Genomic DNA, 23,295 nt, shown 5'->3' with positions numbered 1-23,295 from the left:
TCTCAAACTCGGCATATACTTGTTGCACTGACATGACAAATGTCTCTACAAAAACCTTAATGTCTACTTCTAAATGAACCAATTAGAATCGAAAAACAAATATTCTCTGGTTATGTAATGCAAATGAAATTGACACTTATGCCGAGTTCAGACTGCACGATTTTAGCCCCGATTTTGGCCTGCCGACAGGTTTTGAGAAATCGCCGCCAAATGCCCGAAATCACAGGCAAATCGGTGCTCGTTCACGCGAGTGACAATCACGCAGTGTGAATGAGCAAAGACGCGATCTGAGAGAATCGCCGACGAGTCGCCGACGCCCTTGAGATATTTGGCATGCTAAATATCTGGACCTGTCGGCGATTCACAATCCTGCTGTGTGAAAAGTGTTCTGACTGAAAACTACATCGGCGATGACCGACAGCCAATGAGAGAGCAAGATACAGAGCAGCGGGGAGTTCAGGACCAGATATAGACCAGAATATCAGTATTTTAATAGATATATTTACAATTATATCAAATAGAAACAAAGCACACACATTTGCTTGATCAGCAGCACATTGCAAAATTATTTATTTACCCACAACTCTCTTTGCACACAGTCCTTGCTCACCTCGTCTTCCTAACCATTTTCCTCCTGAATATTTTTCTCCTTTTTGCTGCAAATCTGCGCACAGACAATTTGGATCGCAATCTTCTTGCAGGCTATAATTTTTAATAACAGTCTTGCGAGAGCTCTGGTCTCACGCACGTGTGATCTTGCATTATTTCCTTATCACTTCTCGCGTGTGTTTGGTTGTGAAACGTAGTTTGCGGACCAGACAGAAGTTGTCGGCGATTCTTTCTTTTGTAAAGTCATGCAGTGTGAAGCCCCCTGCCGCTGATCCATCGTGCAGTGAACACACCAGCAACTGAATGTTACCCCAGATAGTCATGCAGTGTGAAAGGAACAGTGACCCAACTACTTTGAAAATCGTGCAGTGTGAACTTGGCATTAGTTGTCTGAAAAAGCTGTCTTGTGTATTTACTCATGTAATTTTAATTTAGATGACTTATTTAAATTGATATTTATATTATCACTTTTTATTTATTCAGTTTAGGAGTGTAACACTTAAAACAAAGCATTCATATAAATTTGAAAGCATGACTAAGCTTTTAGGTAACAGTCAAACATTATTTTATAGATGATTGATATACTTTTAATAATTAGAACTAAAATGTGGCAAGCATGTTCGAATACAAATATGAATGCACATTTTTCATATTAAAGTGCCCCATTATGCTATTTTAAAGGTTCCTAATTTTGTTTGAGGTCTCCTACAATGTTTACATGCATCAAGTCAAACACTTTAATTGTCTCATAATATAATCACCACATTGTTCAATGATTCTCAAACGACTTGTCAGATGAATCCGTCTCTCTAAATCCCTACTTTCCGCGAGCCTGCTCTGCTCTGATTGGCCAGATGACCCAGTCTGTTGTGATTGGTCAACCGCGTACAGCGCCTGTCAGAAGCTACACGTCCTTTACCATAACTGGACCTCAGCTCTGTCCGGAGGCTTCCTACAGCTCGGCGATTGAACTGTAAAGACAGTAACGATGACATGGTTTTTACCATATCAATCTGAGCACGATTCCAATGATGAAACATTGGAAGAACAAATTTTTCAGCCCGAACCTTCATTGCAAGGACGACTTGAGCAGATAGTGTCTCAGTGATATGCTACTCAGTTTGAGCTACATTAGGAGATGTTTTAACTGTAATTCCCCATCAGCATCAACAAGTATATATCCATCAACAAACCTATATTTCTAATTTATTGCAGTGCACATGCGGGAACTGTATTAACTATCAATAACGGTGCATATGTTCGCCCAGCACTAACATGAATGACTGATGTAACAAACGTTTGTAAAACAAATCTTGCTCCATCCTTTATCTTTATCTTAAAGTCGGCATGAAATCAAATTTGACACATCTTCTTTTTATATGTAATATTGTAGTGTTTATTATAAATGATTTATCTGTGCATTTTTTAATTCATGTACTCTTATAATCTTTAATCAAATACATTACCCTTCCCTCCCCCCTCGAAACGACCTCTCTTCTCTTTCGGTCACGTGCCATGGCGAAAGGGTGCGGCCAGAGCCGATGAGGGTGCGGCTATCGGTGTCTGTCTCGTTTCTGCACCGCCTCTCAGAGAAACCTGAAAATTCTGCTCGTCCTTGTTCTCGTCGCCGGGCTCCTCAATAAAAAATCCTTCATGGGAGGGTAACGGTGGGGAGTCCGGTGGAGAGAAATCCTCCACAACAGAATGTAAACTGGCATTCAAAACTGCCTCCATTTTGTTTGCATCGCCCAACCTCCAACGATCCAATCAATTCCCGAAGGACGAAATCAAGCCCCGCCCTACATTTTTTCTAATTTCAGAAGCCGTTTCACTCGGAAATACGTCACAACAAGGAAAAAATGACAATCTCAACTTCCGTTTCATGCCAACTTTAATAGTAAGAACGGTATACCATCTTCTAGTGACGTAGAACCGTAAAGCAGTAGGATTAGGAAAAATAACGACTTGTATTGGTGGTTCAGAGTCGATTGTTTATTTTGGGAGACAATAACTTTATTATGAACTTTGCAGAACGTTTACATTCACAAACAGCTATATTACACACTGATCACTGACAGGGGGAGGTGCGCAATTTTATATATATATATATATATATATATATATATATATATATATATATATATATATATATATATATATATATATATATATATATATATACACAAAAAATCAGATGAGCCCAGAATTTGAACACACCGCGTTTAATTACATGTTAAGAATTTCTCACATAGGAAACCTTTATAAGAACGCTTAATGTGGCATAATGCAGATTAGAATTTCCCCTTATTATGTCGAAATAACGAGATATGTCGAAATAATGAGATATCATGTTGAAATAACGCGATATTTTGTTGAAATAACGACTTAATATCTCAAAATAACAAGATACATTTTCTTTTATTTTTTTCTAAACCATGCGGTTCAGGGCTTCCATAGAATGCAGCCTGACTATAATTGGTTCCAGAAAGTATGATAAAAGTATATATTCGAAAAATCCACAATAGGAGCACTTTAAACAAAACTTGCTGGTTTTGCTTGGCATTATTTAATTATATTTAATCTATTGTAGGTTGAATAATGTCTGTCGCTCTGGGGTCTGACCAGCTGCTGGGCTCATGAATATTCATCACATTTGTCTGCGTTCGCCCAAGCTGATTGGCTTGGACGGTGATAGGTGAGCGCTAGCCAATGGGATTGCCGCTTGTTTATCCTCCATCTGCCGAAGGATTCGAACTGCAAAAATAATAAATAAGCGAAGTTAGTCATTTTGACAAGAAAAAAAAAATAACAGTAATGAATATCGTCTTCATATAGCGCGTCAGTTCTACTACTGTTTTGCTCCTTCGCTCTCTCTGTGTGCGCGTGTTGCCGCTGTCAGTGAAGCGCCGGTGAGTGAGGGGTCCACACAATAGAGACCGTGCTGTTAATCTATTGATCAACAAAAGAGTGCCCATTAAAACGCAGCGTCCACCTCGATGTATTCACGCACGCTATATGTAATATTTATGCGAACATTTTACTCGTACTGAAGTTGTTAGATACATAACGTTACCGTTTATCTGCCTCATCTATTTTTCTATCGCGTTATATGCGCTCCCACTCGGTTATGACCTGGGCGAGCCATACAAATATGGTAAAAGCTCCCCCATCAATGTGATAAAAATAGCATAGCTTCATCCGATTCATTCACTTTTCATCGCTTTTGGAAGATGGCACAATGCACGTGTGAGGAACCTATCGAGATCGTGGACAGTGAGGATGAATTCACCTATTCCTCAGAAGAAGAGCACGAGTCTGATGAAGAATGGTTGCATTTTGAAGAGCGAATTGATCCAGCAGAGGATTTCAGTTCTGATGAGTAAGTCTATTCTTTCTTTAGGTAGCATGTTATGGTTGCACTTTATTTTACAGTACGTGCACTTTCAATGTACTTCGTGTACTTACCAATAAAGTACTGAATAGGTAACTACATGGGTTAAGGTTAGTTTTAGGGGTAGGTTCGGGACTAGTACCTAGTTATTACCCAGTTATTGTAATGACTACAGTAAGTATACAGTATGTAGTCTACATGTGGAACAGGACTGTAAAATAAAGTGCTACCCATGTTATTTTTAGAGAAGCATGTACATATTTTACTAGTTGGGCTGTTTGCCAGACTAAAATAAGATGGTTTGTTATATTTTTAGTAAAATATGTTGCCCTTGACCTAGGCAACTTGTCATTACATCTAAATGTTGTTCAAAACAAGCACGTACTATAATACACTACCATTCAAAGGTTTGGGGTCACTTAGGTGTGTTTTTTGAAAGAAATGAACACTGTTTTTCAGCAAGGTTACATATTAAATGCAACAAAGGTGTCAGTAAAGACATTTTATAAAGTTACTTAATATTTTTATTTCAAATAAATGCTGTTCTTTAGAAGAAAAAAAACAATTTCCATAAAAATATTTTTTTAACCGTTTTCAACTGTTATAATAGTAATAAATTATTCTTGAGCAGCAATTCAGCATATTAGAATGATTTCTAAAGGATCATGTGTCACTAAAGACTGATGCTGAAAATTCAGCTTTGCATCACAGGAATAAATTACATATTGCAATGTATTACTTTAAAACAGTCATTTTAATATTTAGCAATAATCTAATATAAATATGAATCTAATAAATGCAGCCTCGGTAAGCATTTGAGACTTCTTTCAAAAACATCAAACATATTACCTTCCCCAAACCTTTTGAATGGCATTGTATATTAAAATAAAAATACAATTATTTATACTATATTTAATGTAAAATACAAATATCTGATTGGGTTTAAATGTTCATAATGTGCTATAAATATATGCATGTGTTTTTCAGTATTAGCAATCAATAATGTTAAATAGTGCAGTTGCTTGTAATTATTCGCATGCTCACAGGTGTTTGCTTTATTTATTTATTTTTATTTTTTGCAGATGTGAGAATGACTGTGACCTGATGCCGGTTGCAAAGAAAGCCAAGACAATCAGGATGCCGAATCAGTCATGGAAAACAGAGACAGAGGTCGACTTGGTCCCACAGAATCTGAGATTCCTGCCCTCACGGGAACCTGGACCGCAGCTGCGTGCGACTGACTCACACACCCCTCTTAGTCTCTTCAAACTGTTTTTCACTGAAAGCGCTGTGTCAACTCTGTGCTACAACACTAACGCTCAGGCCGCCAGGTCAATTGCGAGGGGTCGCAAATACAAGTGGACTGATATCAACGTTTGCGAGATGTACCGCTACTTTGGGCTGGTATTTTACATGGGCATGGTGAAGCTGAGCTCCATCAGTGACTACTGGCGGCAGGGCAGTCTTTTCTCTGTGCCTTTTCCCGCCACAGTTATGTCAAGGGACAGATACCGCACCATTTCATGGAATATGCATATGAGTCATCCAGCCGGAGACAGAGAGAATGACAAAAAGAAGGGCACAGATGGGTATGACCGCCTTTTCAGGGTCAAACCCCTCATTGACACAATCCGTCTTGCATGCAAAACCAGCTATCATCCTAGAAGAAATTTAGCCGTGGACGAAAGAATGGTGGCATGCAAAGCAAACACGGGAATGACACAGTACATGAAAGCCAAGCCAACCAAGTGGGGGTTCAAGCTGTTTGTCCTCGCAGACTCATCGAATGGATACACTGTGGACTTTTCTGTGTACACTGGAAAGAATACCAATGCCACTGGCCATGGACTACCATATGATACAGTGATGTCTCTTGTGGACAAAAAATTTTTTGGATCTGGGTACCATGTGTACATGGACAATTTCTACACAAGTCCGATGCTCTTAAAAGACCTGTTAGCCATGAAGTATGGTGCCTGTGGGACTTACAGAGACTACAGGAAGGACAGCCCCCAGAATGCAGCTAATTCACTGACCAAAAAGTCCGCCAGGGGATCCATTAGGTGGATTCGGGATGGACCACTTGTGTTTGTGAAGTGGATGGACACACGAGAGGTGTCTGTCTGTTCCACTATCCATCCTGCCTACACCGGAGACACTGTGCAGAGGAGGGTGAAAGAAACAGAAGCATGGAGCTTGAAGACTTTTCCCTGTCCCGCACCCATCGTTGCGTACAACCAACATATGGGGGGCGTTGACCTGTCCGATCAGCTGTTGCAATACTATACCACACAGCACAAAACCCTGAAGTGGTACAGAAAGATCTTTCTACACTTATTGGACATTGCTGCCACCAACTCCTTCACATTGCACAAAGAGCTGTACGGCAACATGACCCACAAAGGGTTTATGGAGCAACTTATTGCAGAGCTATGTGATATGTCACTGAAAATACCCCGAAAACAGAGCTCTTGTGACCATGTGCCTGTTCCAGGAGCCCAGCTGAGCTCAGATGCCAGGAAAATTGCCTCTGCTGGACGTCGGATCTGTGTGCATTGCAAAGCAGCGCATGGCAAGAAGCATCAAACACCTTGGAAATGCCAGGCATGTGACGTGCACTTGTGTCTTCAGTTGACCAGGAACTGTTTCCAGGAATGGCACACAACTCTGTGACTGTGTGCTCTCAAATGTGCTTTTGACCTTCTGTCTGTTTATCTTTCTGTCTCTCTGTATGATGTTGTACACTATTGTAAATAAACTACAAACAAACTAAAATATTCTTTCTTTTAGTCTTCACATAATTTCTTTTGGTTTCCTTACTGTGGCATCCCCAGATGTGATTATCTCCGTAGATGTGAAACACATCAAACAAAGTGTTGTTTTCTGAATGAATGGACACAATGATTTTCGCAACATTTTGTGACAAAGATTCTGATCCACAAAATCCAGTATTCGAAAGTCTTGTGAACAATGTTTTATGGCCCAATATCCGCCTATATTTATATACATAATTTAGAAATATTATTCAGACCCCTTAATTTATTTTTATTATTGATCAGTGTGCAAAGTTCTCAGTCTTGTTTTTGCTTTGTCATCAAGCTTTATGGAGCTGGTTGTGGTGTGGTGCCGTTTAGCATAAGGCAGCAACATAAAATATGAAAGAATTAAGGGGTTTGTATGCTTTCTGAATCCACTGTGTTTGTATTTGTTAGAAAATCAACCTTTGTTTGCACTGTACATATTGCTCACACATTGTAGGACTGCAACTACTGTTTAGTGTACTTTAGGTTTATGAAAAGCAAATCTGTATCATAACATTGCATTTTTGTTACTTTATATTTCTCTAGAAAACACTATTGTTCTGGTAGACTGAAATTGCATTTTTGTCACTTTATATTTCTCTAGAAAAAACAAAGTATGTTATAGTTGTTTTTTTTCTGTCTGTGACAATTGTATAACCGTTTCTGTGGCTGCTTTATAAGATCCATATAAAAATAAAGTTCAGTAGTTTTAAAAGGTTGCGTGTTGCAATTGCATTTCTCATAGACTTACACTCATGAAGTGAACTTCATGGGCTCCATCCAAAAGCTGTGCAGCGAAAGCTGCTTCAACCAGTTCCGCTCCTCCAATAAGCTGAACATGAACAGCTGTGTGAACTGTGGTGGATACTGCTATGGCACAGACAGTCAGTGTCCGTCTCTGCGGATAGAGGACCGAGTTATGAAGTTCTGCAAACAAAACTGCCTCCTAGCCTTCAAAAAGGTAATGGCAAAGGAATACCTATATACGGGTTGGTTATTTTGTTGAAAGTCATTATTAAATAAATTGATTTTCCTTTTGTAGAAGAGTCTGAAGCCTGTCTCCTGCAAAATTTGTCGTACCATGCGCCCGGTTGCAGAAATGGTGGACAGTCCGAGCACAGACGGAATCCGAGAGCTTTTCTGCTCCGCTTCATGTGTTACAGCAAATAAAGTTCAGACTGTCAGTTCTTCAGGTAACACAACCACTTATGTGACCCTGGACCACAAAACCAGTCACATGGGTCAAAAATTTTTTTTAATGAGATTTATACCTCACATGAAAGCTGAATAAATAAGCTTTCCATTGATGTATGGTTTGTTAGGATAGGACAATATTTGGCCGAGATACAACTATTTGAAAATCTGGAAAACAATCGAAACATTGAGAAAATCGCCTTTAAAGTTGTCAATTTATGTTCGCGATTCTGCTGCATTCACTCACAAAAATAAATGTTTTATATATGTACGGTAGGAAATTCACAAAATTTCTTCATGGAACATGATCTTTACTAGCCTGGTTAAAACCAGACCATTCTCAGTAGTAACTGAGTTATGGTCTGGCAAAGCTCCATAGACAAATCATTTCCAAAGGGGCGTCACCAACAGACGTCGCTCAAATGCCTCTGGGCGCAATTGGATAGACCTAAAACCAATCAGAGCGATCACCATCGTGTAAAGCCATATGCTGCATCCCAATTCGCCTAAGTTACACTACGCCATAAAAGTATGTACTCTTTTTGTGAAGAAAAGGTATTTACTTTTGAATGTGTAGCAAAAAAGTAGGCAAGCTTTGGGACATACTACTTCGTCATCTTTATCAGACGGATCTGTCGCGTGCATCCTGTCACGTAAACTGCCCTGTCAATCATCGTGTCAGTTAAAATCCTCTATTAAATCTAATTTAATTTCCTACCGTTTCAGAGAGAAATGTAGTAGCACGTTCATCTGCCAGTGGGTCTTTCATGGAGACTGTCCTCATGTGTTTGCAATTTGAATTTAATAATGCATTTAAAAGTTGAACGGACGTCGCTCAAATGCCTCTGGGCGCAATTGGATAGACCTAAAACCAATCAGAGCGATCGTCATTGTGTAAAGCCCGCCTCAACGTTTCTGATTGGTGCCGCGATTTCTAGGCCATGGAAATGGGCTTGAATGAGCTCTTTGCCGGACTACTTCTCGAGCAAATCTGAATTTGCCAGAAGTTGTCTGGGTTTTCCCAGGCTAGATCTTTACTTAATATCCTAATGATTTTTGGCATAAAAGAAAAATCGATCATTTTGACCTATACAATGTATTGTTGGCTATTGCCACAAATATACCCGTGTGACTTGTGACTGGTTTTGTGATCCAGGGTCACATATTCACATTCTTAGTGGTCTTCTCTTTTGGAAAGTATACTCAAATGTCCTTTTGGTTTGCATTCAAACCAGGTGCTCCAGTGGAATGCAACAGCTGCAAGCTGAAACTAACTCCTCAGTATCATCTAGCCATGTCTGACGGAACCATCCAGAACTTCTGCTCCTTTTCCTGCGTAGTATCATATCAGGTAGAGTTTAGTGCTTTTACAGATCATTCGGATTCAAAATGTGTCAATCATAGAAGTAGAGATATTTCAATGTTTCACTTTTTTGACTTTGTTCAGGATTCCTTCAGTAAGATAAAACCTAACAACCAGGTAAACTCCATAACCTCCACCACAAACACCACATCTACCCCAAAACCTGTTGCTCCCAAACCTGCTTCATCAGAGTCCAGCTCATCAACAACGACTAGCGCTCCCGGTGGTCCGGTGCAGACGGTCACCAAGATCCCCTGCTCTCAGTGTCTGAACTCATTCTTCCACAAGCCAGAACTGCTGGAGTTCAAGGTACTCTGTTCACTACTGTAGATGGCAACTAATAAATCAAATATTTCACATAACTGGAGTTCATGTTTTAACAGGTGTAATGAATTCTTGGAATGACATGCAACAATTTTTTCAAGATACACCGACAATTATTATTTTAAAGTCAATAACTGATATACTGGCCATTTATTACGTCACAATCTAGAGTCTCATTTATTGTCTGAAACTGATATGACTGCTGACATATCATGCATTGTAAAGTGTATAATTAACAAACTGATCAGTATTTGCTACTCGACAGTGACCATAAACCTAATTGGCTGCATGCTTTCCTGACCTTTCAGAGGAAAATGTACGCTTTCTGCAGTTCTGCTTGTGTTGAGGAGTTCAAACAGATCAACAACGTCATGGCTCGCTGCGAGTACTGCAAGATCGATAAAGTTGTTAAGGAGGTGAAAAGGATAAACAAGATTGACCGCTGTTTCTGCAGCGAGGGTATGTGCCAAGAGCAAAACTAAGATATTATTAGCATACCGTTTGTTTTCTTTTTGATTCGTACATGCATGTCTTAATACCAAGTTGTGTAATCTTAATGTGACTTTGTAATTAATTTTTTGTTCATCTCTGTACAGGATGCAAGTTACTTTATAAGCATGACCTGGTCAAGCGCTGGGGAAAGAAACACTGTCGCAACTGCTTCTACTGTAGTGGCTCCTCTCAGACTCTAGTCACTGAGGTTTTTGATAAAGCAGAGGAGGAGTTCTGTGGGAGCGTATGCTTGCAACAACATACCTTATTAATGCGTAAGGTAATATTTGATCTCTTTTATTATTATTAATGAGAACTTCAACATTACACTTAAGACATTATGCCATGGTTGTGGCTTTCAACTAACTAACAGTGAGTACATTTCTGACAGGAAATAAAGTGCTCCATGTGCAGGCAGGCCAAGAAGATGAAAGAGACCGTGAAATGGCTGGGCGAGATTAAGCATTTCTGCAGCTTGCAATGCTTGATGTTCTTTTGCAGTCTGCAGGGCATCACTGGGCCAGTCAGACCTGCAAGCAAACCTCTGCCCACACAAGGTATGTCTACCTGGAGATATTTGTGGATTTTTATCCCCTCTGTGGCTTCTCTTTTGATATCTATTGATGATTGGTTTCCTCAGGGACAAGCCCAGCGCCGTCTCCAGCCCCTCAAGCTACAGTTAATCGCACATCACTGATCACTAAAGAGGCCACACCGGTCATCGCCAATGTTATATCACTCTCAAGTGCATCCAATGGACAGCCATGTGTTTTAGGAAACAGCGCTCTGCAAGGTGACTATCCTCTATCATCCCTATACCATGAGGGATGCACAGTGTATCGATAACAAAATGGTTATCGGTCGACATTAGAGATTTATTTACTTTATTAGTCAATTATAAATATATTGATTTATTTTATTAAATTAGCAATTTAAATTCAAAGTCATTCAAATTGGATATTTTATTGTGCATGCACATTCCCCTGATTTTTACATTTAAAATACATTAAATAGCTCTAATATTTTAATAACACTGTTAAATGTAACCTTTAGCCAATCTCAAAAAGAATATACATTTTCAAAACTGTAATGTTGCAATGGCTAAATTCACTTGTAGTATTGTAAATGTCTATTTTTAGTCTAGGTTTTTTTGTTTTATAACATGAAAATACTTATCAGCTTATCTATCTCTGTAAGAATTGTAATGTTGGTGCCAAACACATTGCCAGTTACATACTTATTTGCATTGGATATTAATGGCATGGAATGTCAATTTTTTCCTTGTGTGTTTTTTTACAAACTAAGCAACGAGTCAACTATTTTCTGTGTTATCTCTTACAATTACCTTTTGCTTCCTCAGGCTCTATTCCAGCTGCTACTGCAAAAAGTTCTGTAAATGTGAGTTTTTCACAATATCAATAGACTGTGACTGCTCATGTCAATTAAATCTAAATAAAAGCTGACGTTCCTCTTGAAATGTGTATAAAAATCAACCACTGATCAGTCGTTATCTGTGTTGTCCCTAGGCGGCCAGCACACAGACAGATGTTGTAAAGACTTCTGCTCCACCACCCCGAATCCTGAAGAACAAGGCCCTACTCTGTAAACCCTTTTGTCAGAACAAAGGCACATCCTGTAAACCCAATGTCTGCGACATGAACACACAAACAGGTACTAGGAAGCACTGTTGCAGACATGTTTATAGTGGGCATTGCATGTGCTGACACTCACATGTTGTGCATGTCGTTTGTCTTCTAGATGGACCTTCCGTGATAGTGCTTCCTGTGCCGGTGCCAGTCTATGTTCCGGTTCCCATGAATCTCTACACACAATACACTCCAAAGTCTGTGGGGTTACCGCTACCGGTGAGTATCTCTACCTCTTCCCATCCTCCTTGTTATTCCCTTTCCTTATCTTCATCTTTGAGTTTTGAAACTATTATAGTTTTATACATGTTTGCTACCAGAATCAATATGATGATATATTTTGTCAACTGAAATAAAGCAAAAGAACTAACATAGCACTCTAAACTTAAATAAATGTTCATCACTCATAAAATGTCAAATGAACTTACACTATTATGACTAAAATATCACTAGACTACTGAGAACATTGGTTTTTTTAAATTATTGTTCTGGTTAGCTCATTAAAAAAAAAAACTGAAACCACAAACTTTAGGGGGGAAAATACTAAAGATAATAGTGAAAACTAGACAAACTGAAACCTTAACTATTATAATTAAAGTAAATTGCAGATCATATTTTAAATTTGAAGGCAACCTATAGACTCCCACCCCTGATTACACCCTTAGTATATACTTGAATCATCATGTGTCTTTGTCTGTTCATGCAGGTTCCAGTGCCCTTGTTCTTCCCCACGACTCTGGACAGCGCTGAGCGCATTGTGAAGACCATTCAGGAAATCAAAGAGAAGATCCCTGATGACCCTCTGGAGGCCGACCTCATCATGATGGCGGAGATGGTGGCTGAGGATACAGAGAGGGAGAAATGCATCACATCTGCTGGTAAATTAGGGACAATTTGAAAGTTTTTAATATAGTTTTCATGCTTGAATGTTCAAAAACCACCTTATTTTCACTTATTTTACATTGTTGCAGTTCCTCTCTTCCCAGTCTGTCAGTAACGCTCTGTTTAGTTCCTGTTTAAATAAAACCCCTCTTTCCGAAAAGCGAAATGTGCTCTGATTGGTTGGCTGGATCAGTATGTTGTGATTGGTCAACCGCTTTGAGCGTGTCTTGGGAATTTCACGCCCATTACCATAACCGCAAGTTTCAACACGACTAACTCTTAGTATTTTGCGTATGCCTTGGCCAGGAATTTGTTAAGTAAGGAATATTGTGACTTCCCTCAGAAGATCCATTTAGACTACAATGGAGGCGTTTCAGGGAGTTCAGAAACAGTGCACACTAAAATAGAGAATAACTCCCTTTGGAGTGACTTTTTGCTTTGCTTTTTGCTTCGCTTTGTCTTGTGGTCTAACTAACTTCTATATATACACATGCACACACATTTTCTTTTGTTTATTAGCCTTTTGTTTTGTTATTCAGATCAGACTGAAAATATAATGGAGGACCTTGATCTGGAAGCCCTTTCCAACAATCTGAGTTGGGAGGAGGACTCTGTGTCTTCAGCTCAGACATGGGATCAACCCCCAGAGCCTGAAAGACCTCCTCCGCCCAGATCTGCCACACTGACCCCCGTCTCTACCTCAGCAGAAGAGCCACAGATGGACCTGGAGGCTGATTTCCCAGTCGGTAAGAGCTTTGACTGAGATTCAAAGTCTTCAAAGAACAAAAGACAAAGACAGAATCACTAACTGCTCTTGACTGAATAACTTTTGAAGTTTTAATAAGAATTAATCTATATTTAACTTATAATTTATGCAGTGAAGACTGTGAAGGGTTTGATAATTTTATTCAATTTCTGTATATTTTCTACCTGTTAAATCAAATGTTTAAAATATAGACCTACTGTCTTTGTTTCTACATTAATTTGGAGGTTAAATGTGACATTATAATATAAAAATATATTAAAAACGTTAATGTTCTGTGCGATCAATCTCTTTTAATTAGAGAAAGTTACATTTAAAAAATAAAAAATGTAATCGATTGACAGCACTAATCTTTATCCTTTCACGTTTCAGAGAGCATTGAACTTTTCAGAGGGCAAACACAAAAGGAGGCGACGGATTCTGGCAAACGCAAATCTCGCAAGAGAGGACGTGATGGCCTCCCTCAGAAGAAACGGGTAAGAACAACTACTGTTGAATTATTCTCAACGTTTCACCAAAACGTTCAAACACTTTAACTATAGCAATGCAGGATAACTTTTATCTTATCACACTGAGGTGTATGTAGGCCTGTCACGATAACAAATTTTGCTGGACGATAAATTGTCCAAGAAATTATCGCGATAAACGATAATATTGTCGTTCTGAGACCATTTTCATTTAATATAATTATAATGGCATAATAATGCAGGTACACCTTTTCAACGATCTATAAACTTTTATTTCTAAAGAATATTAAACATTGAAAACGGAAAACATTTTAAATATCCAAAAAAATGAACAAAACAACCAAAAACAATAAAAGCAATGGACTCTTAGTGTCTGTTAACAAAATAAATGTCTGTTAATAAATAAAATGGATGTAAACAAAATTGCACTTCAAAAAATATTAAACATTAGGCTTTAGACATTAGGCATAAATAGTGATACATTCCATAACAGGCAAAACTGACAGTTAGGACCTTTGTAAACAAATAAAAAAAAGCCTCAACAAGCCATATCACACCATTCTGCACTGTCCTCCTGTTACTTTGTCAAGTGATTGTGTACTGTCGGGAAGACGGAGACGCACTTTATTGCGTGTATGCTACGCACTGAAAATACTTGGTTAGGATTAGGGGTGAGGAGTGCGTGCGTATTACACGCCATAAAGAGCGTATCATATGCACGCAAAAACTATTTTTGGCGTATAAATGGCACGAGAAATAACATTCGTGGTATAGATACGCATTTTCATGTGATCGGGCTCGCTGTCGCAACTCACAACTAGCGTCTTCTCTCTCTCCCGGCAGTAGCCGCAAACAGTCCCGCCGGCGCTTTCCCATACGTGACTGACAAGCGCCGCGCGCCGCCTCCCCACACAAAGACCATGCAACTGACAAGAGACGAAGAGAGTTCACTCCTCCTATACGCTAAAGAACCGAGAGTGGTCATCCAGTCTCTTTGGTAGAGAGAGAGAGACGAGGAAAACAAACAAGCATGCAAATGGAATTATCGCGGCTGGAAAAATTATCGAGCTCTTTTTTTTTTATCGTGCGATTAATTGACTTATCGACTATCGCGACAGGCCTAGGTGTATGACATAAATCAGTTTATTTCTACTGCAATATTTTGAGAGCATTTTGTACTCGCATTCTCTGTGTTCATTAGTTTTCGATCTGTCTAACAGTACTGTCTTAATACGGTATTAGATAGAGCTGTTATACATAGAAAGTAGACAGTATATGAAAGGGTATTAACGTATGGCGTGTGGTTGATGTCCAGTGTTGCTAGCTGAGCAGAAATGCATAATCATGTTTGGCTTGGTCCCCTTAAAGTTGCGTTGGATTTTCTCCTTTCCGTGTTCGTAGAGTTAGTTTGTGGAGGACATATATAGGCTATAATCTGTGTTTACACAGCTTTCTTAAAAATGGTGGGTGCTGGTGTTTCACGTGCGTTCGGCCAATCAGCGTACACAAACTTCACTGGTAGTTCCTAGAGTGCTGTGAAGTAGGAGCTAAATTAGTTCCTTCAAAAGGAGATCCTAGAACTAAAATCGTTCCTAGAACCTGCGGTGCGAACACACCAAAATCCGGGTACTTCCGGGTTCTTGGAACTATGAAAAGGTTCCTCTGGTTTGAAAGCCCCTAATATGGCACTTGTTCTGCTGCTGTCAAAGGATGCGTGGAACGAGAAGCAATAAAATTGAGTGAATTATCTCATAGTATTAATATCTGGATGAACTACAGCTGCTTAAAAGATTTTGGAATGCTAACAACGTTGCGTCCAAAACATTTTCGCTTTCAAAAAAGTGTTTTTTTTTTTTTGATTTTTTTTCTAATAAATTAGTAGACATTACTATTCAAATAAAGCCTCTGGAGCTGATATTCAGATATTTAATTATTTAATATTAATGGCCGTTTAGTTTCTGACACACACTGTAAGCGGTAGACCAATCACAACAGACTGGGCCAATAAGGGCACTTTAAATCCGTTTAGTGTGGGGTGCTTAAACATTTCTTACTGCAGATTTTCAACACATTTTGTCATTCCGTAAAAAGAAACTGAACGCCCTTTTTGCGTTCACAAAAAAATGTCAATCGCGATTGACGGCCCTATTTCTCCTGCTCTACTAAGGCTGTTTCATCCTCACGCACATTCGTATTGTGGAGTTGTCAAATCGTCAAGTCTCAAGCGCAGGACATCAAGGACAGAATTGGTTGAGGGACTTGACTCTGCAACTGAGACGGGACGTCGTGATTGCAGGGCTGAAGAGGGAGCTGCGTCACTGCAAGCAGGGATATGATGACGCAATGGCAGCTCTTGTGGATTTGAGAAGCACTAACAAGGGGCTCGTGGAGGCCCACAGGGCTGTTGTGCTGGAGCTGAGAGAGGCACATGTGACGACACGGAAGTTGAGGACTCGGATTGACGGATCACGCACGGCAGACTGTACGAGTGTGGACGGTGTTACCCTGAGTAGCAACGCAGACAGTCGGCAAACAACGCCACATTGCCACCCCGATCTTAAGTTACATCCTCCCTTGAAGGTGCAGCTGGATCTCCTCTGTATGAGGAGTCAGAAGCGGCCGAATCGCTAAAGAGTGGGCATCCAATACAAACTGGGATGGTGCAAGGGATAGATTTGCATTGCCAGTGAACCTACAAAGCTTCATCATTAAGACTGTTTCCCAGAGGTTCCCTCGCATGACCTAGTGACCAAAAATGCATCAAGGACAAAATGCATTCTCGCGCTCGCCAAGAAACGCTGATGCTACAGGCTATGTTGCGATACAACAGCAGTAGACAACATCTAAAAACGTAAATTTAATAGACTAAATTTAAAAACCTGGTTTCGTCTTTCGTTAGGAACTCTTTAGATATTATTTAAACTGTTACTATTACTATTAATGTGATGTATAAGCTCAAACAGGTGTATACTATTTTTAAATGTAAAATTGCATGTGACTGACAAATTGGTCAAAAACAAAATAAAGCTGAAGCCAGTTTTATGAAACAAGACTGTCATGTGATTGCTTTAAAACACGTTGTTTTTACGTTAAAACTAAAGTTTATAAGGTGTAGCCTTCCTTCCTTAATGTTCTGCTAATTTGCACGATTCTTTTGGTGCACTTGAAGTGTAGTGATAATGCCGGGTTATACTAATGGGTACAATAAGGTTCATTAGTTAACATTAGTTAATGTATTAACTAACACGATATAACAATGAGCAACACATTTGTTCCAGTATTTATTAATGTTAGTTAATAAAATTCCAGCTGTTCATTGATTTGTTCATGTTAGTTCACAGTGCATTAACTAATGTTAACAATACAACATTTGATTTTAATAATGTATCAGTAAATGTTTAAATTAATATTTACTAAGGTTAATAAATGCTGTAGATGTATTGTTCATTCTTAGTTCATGTTAACTAAGGTAGTTAAATAATGTTAACTAATGAACCTTATTGGTTCCTAGTGTTACCTACTAATGTTTTGAATAAGAAAGGGTAGGGATAGGTTCAGGATTAGTGCCTAGTTATTACTCGGTTATTATATAATTACTGAAAAAGTACATAGTATGTACATGAGGAATAGGGCTGTAAAATAAAGTGCTATTCAGTTGATGTTCAAATATACTCTTTAATTCAATACATTGGACAGATAACATGAAATTTGTAACTTTTTAAAATATTAATTTGTAGTTGTGGTAGTGTTTATAACTTTTATAATACTTTTATTACCATCACTGATTACATGTTTGACTATTATGTTTTATTGGTGTGTGTGTGTGTAGGGCCGCAAGAGTGCAGCAGTGGTTCCAGCCAAACCAGCTCTAGACAACTTCTCAAACCTCTCCAAACTGCAACATGAGTACGCAGTCAATGCCTGGAGAGACTGGGTGCGCTGGAGGAACGCCCAACCCAACATGGAGACTCCCAAATTTGGCTGTAGGTCTCAGTTTGCTTTATACCCAACATATTATCCCCAAAAGAAAGTTCCACAATGTAAAACAATTATACATAAAAGTGGCTTAACGTGTCTCACAAGTTATATATATTTTTGTACTATATGCATTCAGAGGGATTTGAACCATAAACTTTACCATTGCTTGCATCATGCTTTACTAGTTAAGCTACACAATCTTCAACATGCCATCCTCCACAGCGCGTACTATGACAATAAAGGAGGACCTGTTGAAGTGTTGCACGGCTGAACTGAGCTACGGCCTCTGCAAGTTCATCTCTGAAGTTCGTCGACCCAACGGAGAGAAGTACAGCCCTGACAGCGTCTTTTACCTCTGCTTGGGCATCCAGCAGGTGAAACAAGAAGAAATCACACAAACTCAACACATTCAGTCATGTTGTATTTAGTTTAATTGGCTCTCGTCGATTATGTTTACAGTTCCTGTTTGAGAACAATCGGATGGAGAACATCTTCTCGGATCTCTTCTACACCAAATTCTGCCATGAAATGACCAACTTACTCAAAGGATGGAAACCAACTATTTTACCCACTGGTGAGTATTTTAAGGAACTGACACGAGACTGGCTTGTTTCTCTGTTGTGCTACAAACGCCTGTGTGTGTTTGTGCAGGTTACGTTCATTCTCGTGTGGAGGAGGAGTATCTGTGGGACTGTAAGCAGCTGGGAGCGTTTTCACCCGGCGTGCTGCTCAACACGCTGCTCTATTTCTTCACCAAGTTCTTCAACTACAAGACAGTGGAGCAGCACCGTCGCCTCTCTTTCGGCCACATCGTCCGCTGCTCTCGAAGCAAGGGCAGCACCAAAGTGGCCTGTTTGCGTTTCTATCCCCCCAAAGATGACACGAGCTCTGGTCAGTGGTCAGTCATACCGTCATAGCCTGATTGTGTTTTGTGTTCTTGTTGTGGATATCATTTGTTTTTTGCTCAATGTAGATGGCGTCCCTGCAAAGAAAAGAAAGGAAGAGGAGGATGACAATGACACTATATATGAGATAAAGGAAAATTCTGAAAATCCTCTCCGCTGTCCTGTCAGGCTGTACGAATTCTACATCTCAAAATGGTATGTTCGTTTGAAATTTGAAATGACGGCTTATATATATATATATATATATATATATATATATATATACACATACACATACACAGGGTTTGACATTAACACCCTCCAAATGCGGGTGGATTTCAGCGGTGACATGTAACAGTCACTCCTATTAGCCACTTTGGAGGGTTGAATTTTATATATATTATTATAATTATATTTATTATATATATTTTTTCAATTGTAGTCTTTTAAAATGCACCTGAAATAAACTGTGCAATGTAGTTATCAAAAAAAAAAAAAAAAAAAATCGATACATATCAATACTGAAATATCTGAAACGCTTCCAATACTCATTTTTCGCAGAATAGATACACGATACCAGCTGCACTTTCTCACTCTCCGACAGCGAGTCACATACAAGCCCTCCTCCCCTCACTCACTCGTTTCATTTGCTCCCGATGAATATTGTTGGTGTAATTTGGCCGTGGGATTGTGCGTAATTTGACTAATTCAAATGCTATCGATGTCGAAATTTTGGCCAGTGAAAATGAGTGGCTAGTAACTTTGGAAACCCACCATAGCCACAGTGACTGGTGAGCAAAAAGTTGTCAAGCCCTGAATTTGTGACTACAAATGTCATCACTGTCAACTTTTGATCAATTTAATGCATCCTTGCTGAATAAGTTTTAATTTCTTAAAAAAAAAAAAGAAAAGTAATTCGTACTGAGCCCAATCTTTTAAACGGTAGTGTGTAATGTTGCAAAATATTTTTATTTCAGATAAATGCTATTCTTTTAATCTTTCTAAAAAGTAAATGCTATAAAAATAAGGGAATATCATTGCTGCCCTATAATACACTCGTATTTTTCCTCCAGCTCACCCAGTGTGAGGCAATGCACGACCCAGTTCTACCTGAGCCCTGAGCGTTCCTGTGTACCCAGCAGTCCCATGTGGTTCTCGACCACCTCGCTGAGTGATGAGATTCTGGACAGCATGCTCATACGCATCCTTACTGTCAGAGAGCTGCACCTGGAGACGGACAAAACGCCCACCGAGACCGATTCAGACACTGACACGGACTACAGACCGTGACGCTGAACTGAGACTCACGCCATAAGCGCACATCAAAATTGCAGAGTGAAGGAGGTGTCCCGGGGAAACGTTTCTCTAGATGGCTCTGTGTAATTCTACAAAGCTGACAAAACCTGAATGCCATTGAATTGGCTTAAGGATATTGATAATGTTTCCAAGGACTAGAAAGCAAGTGTTTTGTCATTGTATTTTCCATATTATAGTAGTTACGAGGCTGTACAGTTTTTTTTCTTTTTCCTTTTGGTTGTATGGGTTACATTTAGAGGACAATGCTGAATTTTATACAGTGCCACATTATACACAAGTGATCTTCAAAGGGATTACTGCCCATTGTCTATTATGAAACACTAATAACATTGACAGCATCTTTGTACAACAGGCATTAAAAACAGTGGCTGGTGTATCTAACCTTTGTTCATTGTGAAAATGAATGTGGGTTTTCGTTCTTTTTGCAACCTTGCCATTCCAGGGTTTATTAAATCCTGTACATGTATTTCTTTGGATTAAAAAAAAGACAATAAAACTTAATCTTTCAATTAATGTTTCAACATACTGGCTTTCAAGGTGTATCATCACAAAGTTGACATTTCAAATAAATAAAAAAAACAAGCAAAATGACATGCTTGCATTTTCCACAGAAATGCATTTGAGCATTGCAGTCTCATCTATATTTAAAAATATGTACACATTGATATTCTGTTTACAAAATAACAAATGTAGGTCAGAAGAGCAAGAAACTGGTTCGAGATGCAAAGATGTAAATGAGAGAGAAGTTAAAGGGGTGGTTTGGAGTAATTTCAACCTAGGGTCCTTTGCCTTGCTCGAACATTATTAAAGTTAGAACTTATTTAGAGATATCAGCCGAATGGCTTAGTGCAGGCGCTAATGGATCCAAGTTTGTATCTCGTAAATTACCTCACTAATAATGCCCGGAATGGTACAAAACTTCTACAGTAGAACAAATAGGTTCTGTATTCATAAAACGAGGCATTGGAAAGTTTGTAAGTACATCAGGAGTTTATTTAAAGGAACACTCCACCGTTTGAAATAGAGGTTATTCACCGTCTCCCCTACATTTAGATAGGTGGACAAACCCATTTTTGTCTCAGTGCATGCATTGTCCTTAGTCTGGCAGCGCCGCCGCTAGCTTAGCATAATGAATGGAATCCTTTGTTGCCGGATAGCATGTCGTGACTCAAAGTGATAAAAAAAAAAAAAAAAAACGAATTACTACTCGTATTCACAGCGAGTACAAATAGCAATGCAGATTAAGACTAGGCGATTTCCTAGGCAGATATTGACTTGGGACTATTTGGGTGAAGCACTGCTACTTGGGCGCAGAGATTTCACACAACACCTGAAATCACCCAACTTCCGTCAACACACCGGCGTTATCTACACCGAGTATCTTCGCTTTCGGATTGTGTTGAGTTTGAGAAGTTAGCAGCTACAGCAAACATGGTAATCACATGCATGGTAAAAGGTTGTGAGAACAAGCAAAGGAGATACACGAATGTAATGTTTCACAGAATTCCATCAAATGTGGAACAGAGAAATCAATGGCTAGCAGCTCTGGAGATCTGTCCTTCAACACCTCTCTACAGCATTAACCAGTATCGCATTTGCGAAGAGCATTTTGCACCGGAGGACTACGTTGAAAAAATACAATTTAGCCAATTTGGGCCCAGAAAGACTGTACTACGTCTGAAGGTTACGGCCGTCCCATCCATTTTCAAAGCAAAGGAAGAACAAAGTGCACATGTAAGTTGTCTTTTATTACTATTCCTTACGTGAATATGTGTCTTTGTTCAGTTGTAAGATAGATGCGGAGAACCTGTATAGAGTATGGTTCAAATGGCCTCCTCTAGTATAACGTTGAGTTCAACCTGTTTAGCATGGAACAACCATACTGAAAAAAAAAATATATATCGCTGTTATTGTTCCCTGTGAAATGAAATGACTGAGGGCTAGCTATATTTCTCTCACCGAGTTAGCCTGGTTATGTTGACTCAGGAGTTCTAGTATTACGTTACTTACTACAGAGAAGGCTACCGGTTTTTTTGTTTGTTTTTTCTCACTTTTACTCACGACATGCTAACAGGTGTTGTGCCGAATTTCGACTCCCTGCCAGAAGCTGACTGCCCTTCGCGTGCACGCGCATGCCGTCACTTCACTAACCGCGGCGGTCTTTTTTTAATGTTCTTCGCCGAGGTTTTCCACAGGTGTAATTCCTGTCAGGAACTCTGGATTATCAGTGAAGAACGTTAAAAAAAAGCCCGCTGCGGCTAGTCAAGTGACGACATGCGCCTGTTTCTCACCTGTTACAAAGGATCCCGTTCATTATGCTAAGCTAAGCTAGCGGCGACGCTGTCAGACTAAGACAAAAATGCGTTTGCCCACCTATCTAAATGTAGGGGAGACGGTGAATAACCTCTATTTAAAAAAAAAAACGGTGGCGTGTTCCTTTAAATAACACTTGCCTGATGGTCACTTCCGTGATTTGGGAAAAGCGCGTAAAAGTCCTGTAAGGGAAAATTTAACACTACATAGAAATGTATTGATAACTGGATGATATTCGAAATACTTTTTAAAGTGTTGATCTGAAAATACACGCATTTATAAAACTTTAAAAATTCAGCGAAACGTTTTTATACTCTCGCGTGAAACTTTGTTGACGGAAACAACTGTGTAACTTACACGTGACTGAGCAGAGGATTGTTGTGAGACAGTCGGACTACTGCAGCGTGATAGGACAAGATGCCAAACACATGTATCTATCCCGGCTGCGGTATAAAAGCGAAATGGTTCAATCCGGAGACCTTCCACGGTCTGCCGTTTCGCTGCAATGACCCGGAGCTTCTACAACAGTGGCTCGTCGTTCTCAAAATTGACACCACTACACCAGTCGAGACGCTAAAGGAGAAGCGCTACCGTGTCTGTAGCAGACATTTCGATGAAGACGACTTCCATCTTCCTAGTAGAGCCAAGGACTCAAAAACACCGACTAGAGTACACCTGAAAAGGAACGCTATTCCACGAGGGGGCCCACCGGCCGCGGGCATATTAGAGGCAAGTTAAAGGGATACTCCACTTCCTCTTTTTTTGGAAATAGGCTCATTTTACAGCTTCCCCAGAGTTAAAGGACAATTCCGGTGAAAAATGAACCTAGGGGTAATAACACATGGTTACCGAGTCGATCGTTCTCTGGGAT

General features: G+C 39.5%; 2 protein-coding genes across 4 annotated transcripts in view; both read left to right on the top strand.

Moving 5' to 3' along the window:
• Nucleotides 1-20,620, top strand: part of zmym4.1 (zinc finger MYM-type containing 4, tandem duplicate 1) — a 31,851-nt gene extending 11,231 nt beyond the window's left edge. For both annotated transcript variants that reach the window (XM_079878252.1, XM_079878251.1), the window contains exons 8-27: nt 7,547-7,762; nt 7,844-7,994; nt 9,231-9,346; nt 9,443-9,667; nt 9,991-10,141; nt 10,279-10,454; nt 10,566-10,731; nt 10,815-10,967; nt 11,535-11,572; nt 11,701-11,845; nt 11,933-12,039; nt 12,527-12,698; nt 13,242-13,448; nt 13,838-13,941; nt 17,762-17,915; nt 18,133-18,284; nt 18,370-18,484; nt 18,562-18,801; nt 18,884-19,010; nt 19,868-20,620. In XM_079878252.1, coding sequence (XP_079734378.1) covers nt 7,547-7,762; nt 7,844-7,994; nt 9,231-9,346; nt 9,443-9,667; nt 9,991-10,141; nt 10,279-10,454; nt 10,566-10,731; nt 10,815-10,967; nt 11,535-11,572; nt 11,701-11,845; nt 11,933-12,039; nt 12,527-12,698; nt 13,242-13,448; nt 13,838-13,941; nt 17,762-17,915; nt 18,133-18,284; nt 18,370-18,484; nt 18,562-18,801; nt 18,884-19,010; nt 19,868-20,084 — 3,132 coding nt within the window. In that variant the 3' untranslated portion in view covers nt 20,085-20,620. The remainder of the gene's footprint in view (nt 1-7,546; nt 7,763-7,843; nt 7,995-9,230; nt 9,347-9,442; nt 9,668-9,990; nt 10,142-10,278; nt 10,455-10,565; nt 10,732-10,814; nt 10,968-11,534; nt 11,573-11,700; nt 11,846-11,932; nt 12,040-12,526; nt 12,699-13,241; nt 13,449-13,837; nt 13,942-17,761; nt 17,916-18,132; nt 18,285-18,369; nt 18,485-18,561; nt 18,802-18,883; nt 19,011-19,867) is intronic.
• An 866-nt stretch (nt 20,621-21,486) lies between these two features.
• LOC307162719 (zinc finger MYM-type protein 4-like) overlaps nt 21,487-23,295 on the top strand; it is a 48,527-nt gene continuing 46,718 nt past the window's right edge. The window contains exon 1 of one of the 2 annotated variants that reach the window (XM_079878247.1): nt 21,487-21,845. In XM_079878247.1, coding sequence (XP_079734373.1) covers nt 21,543-21,845 — 303 coding nt within the window. In that variant the 5' untranslated portion in view covers nt 21,487-21,542. Of the gene's footprint in view, nt 21,846-22,608; nt 23,154-23,295 lie in introns of those variants that run through there. The other variant, XM_079878241.1, reaches the window with a different exon arrangement.

This window comes from Squalius cephalus (genome assembly GCF_949319135.1).
Source record: "Squalius cephalus genome assembly, chromosome: 8".
Taxonomy (NCBI): domain Eukaryota; kingdom Metazoa; phylum Chordata; class Actinopteri; order Cypriniformes; family Leuciscidae; genus Squalius; species Squalius cephalus.
Note: the sequence above shows the minus strand (reverse complement) of the source record. Positions and strands in the feature narration are given on the sequence as shown.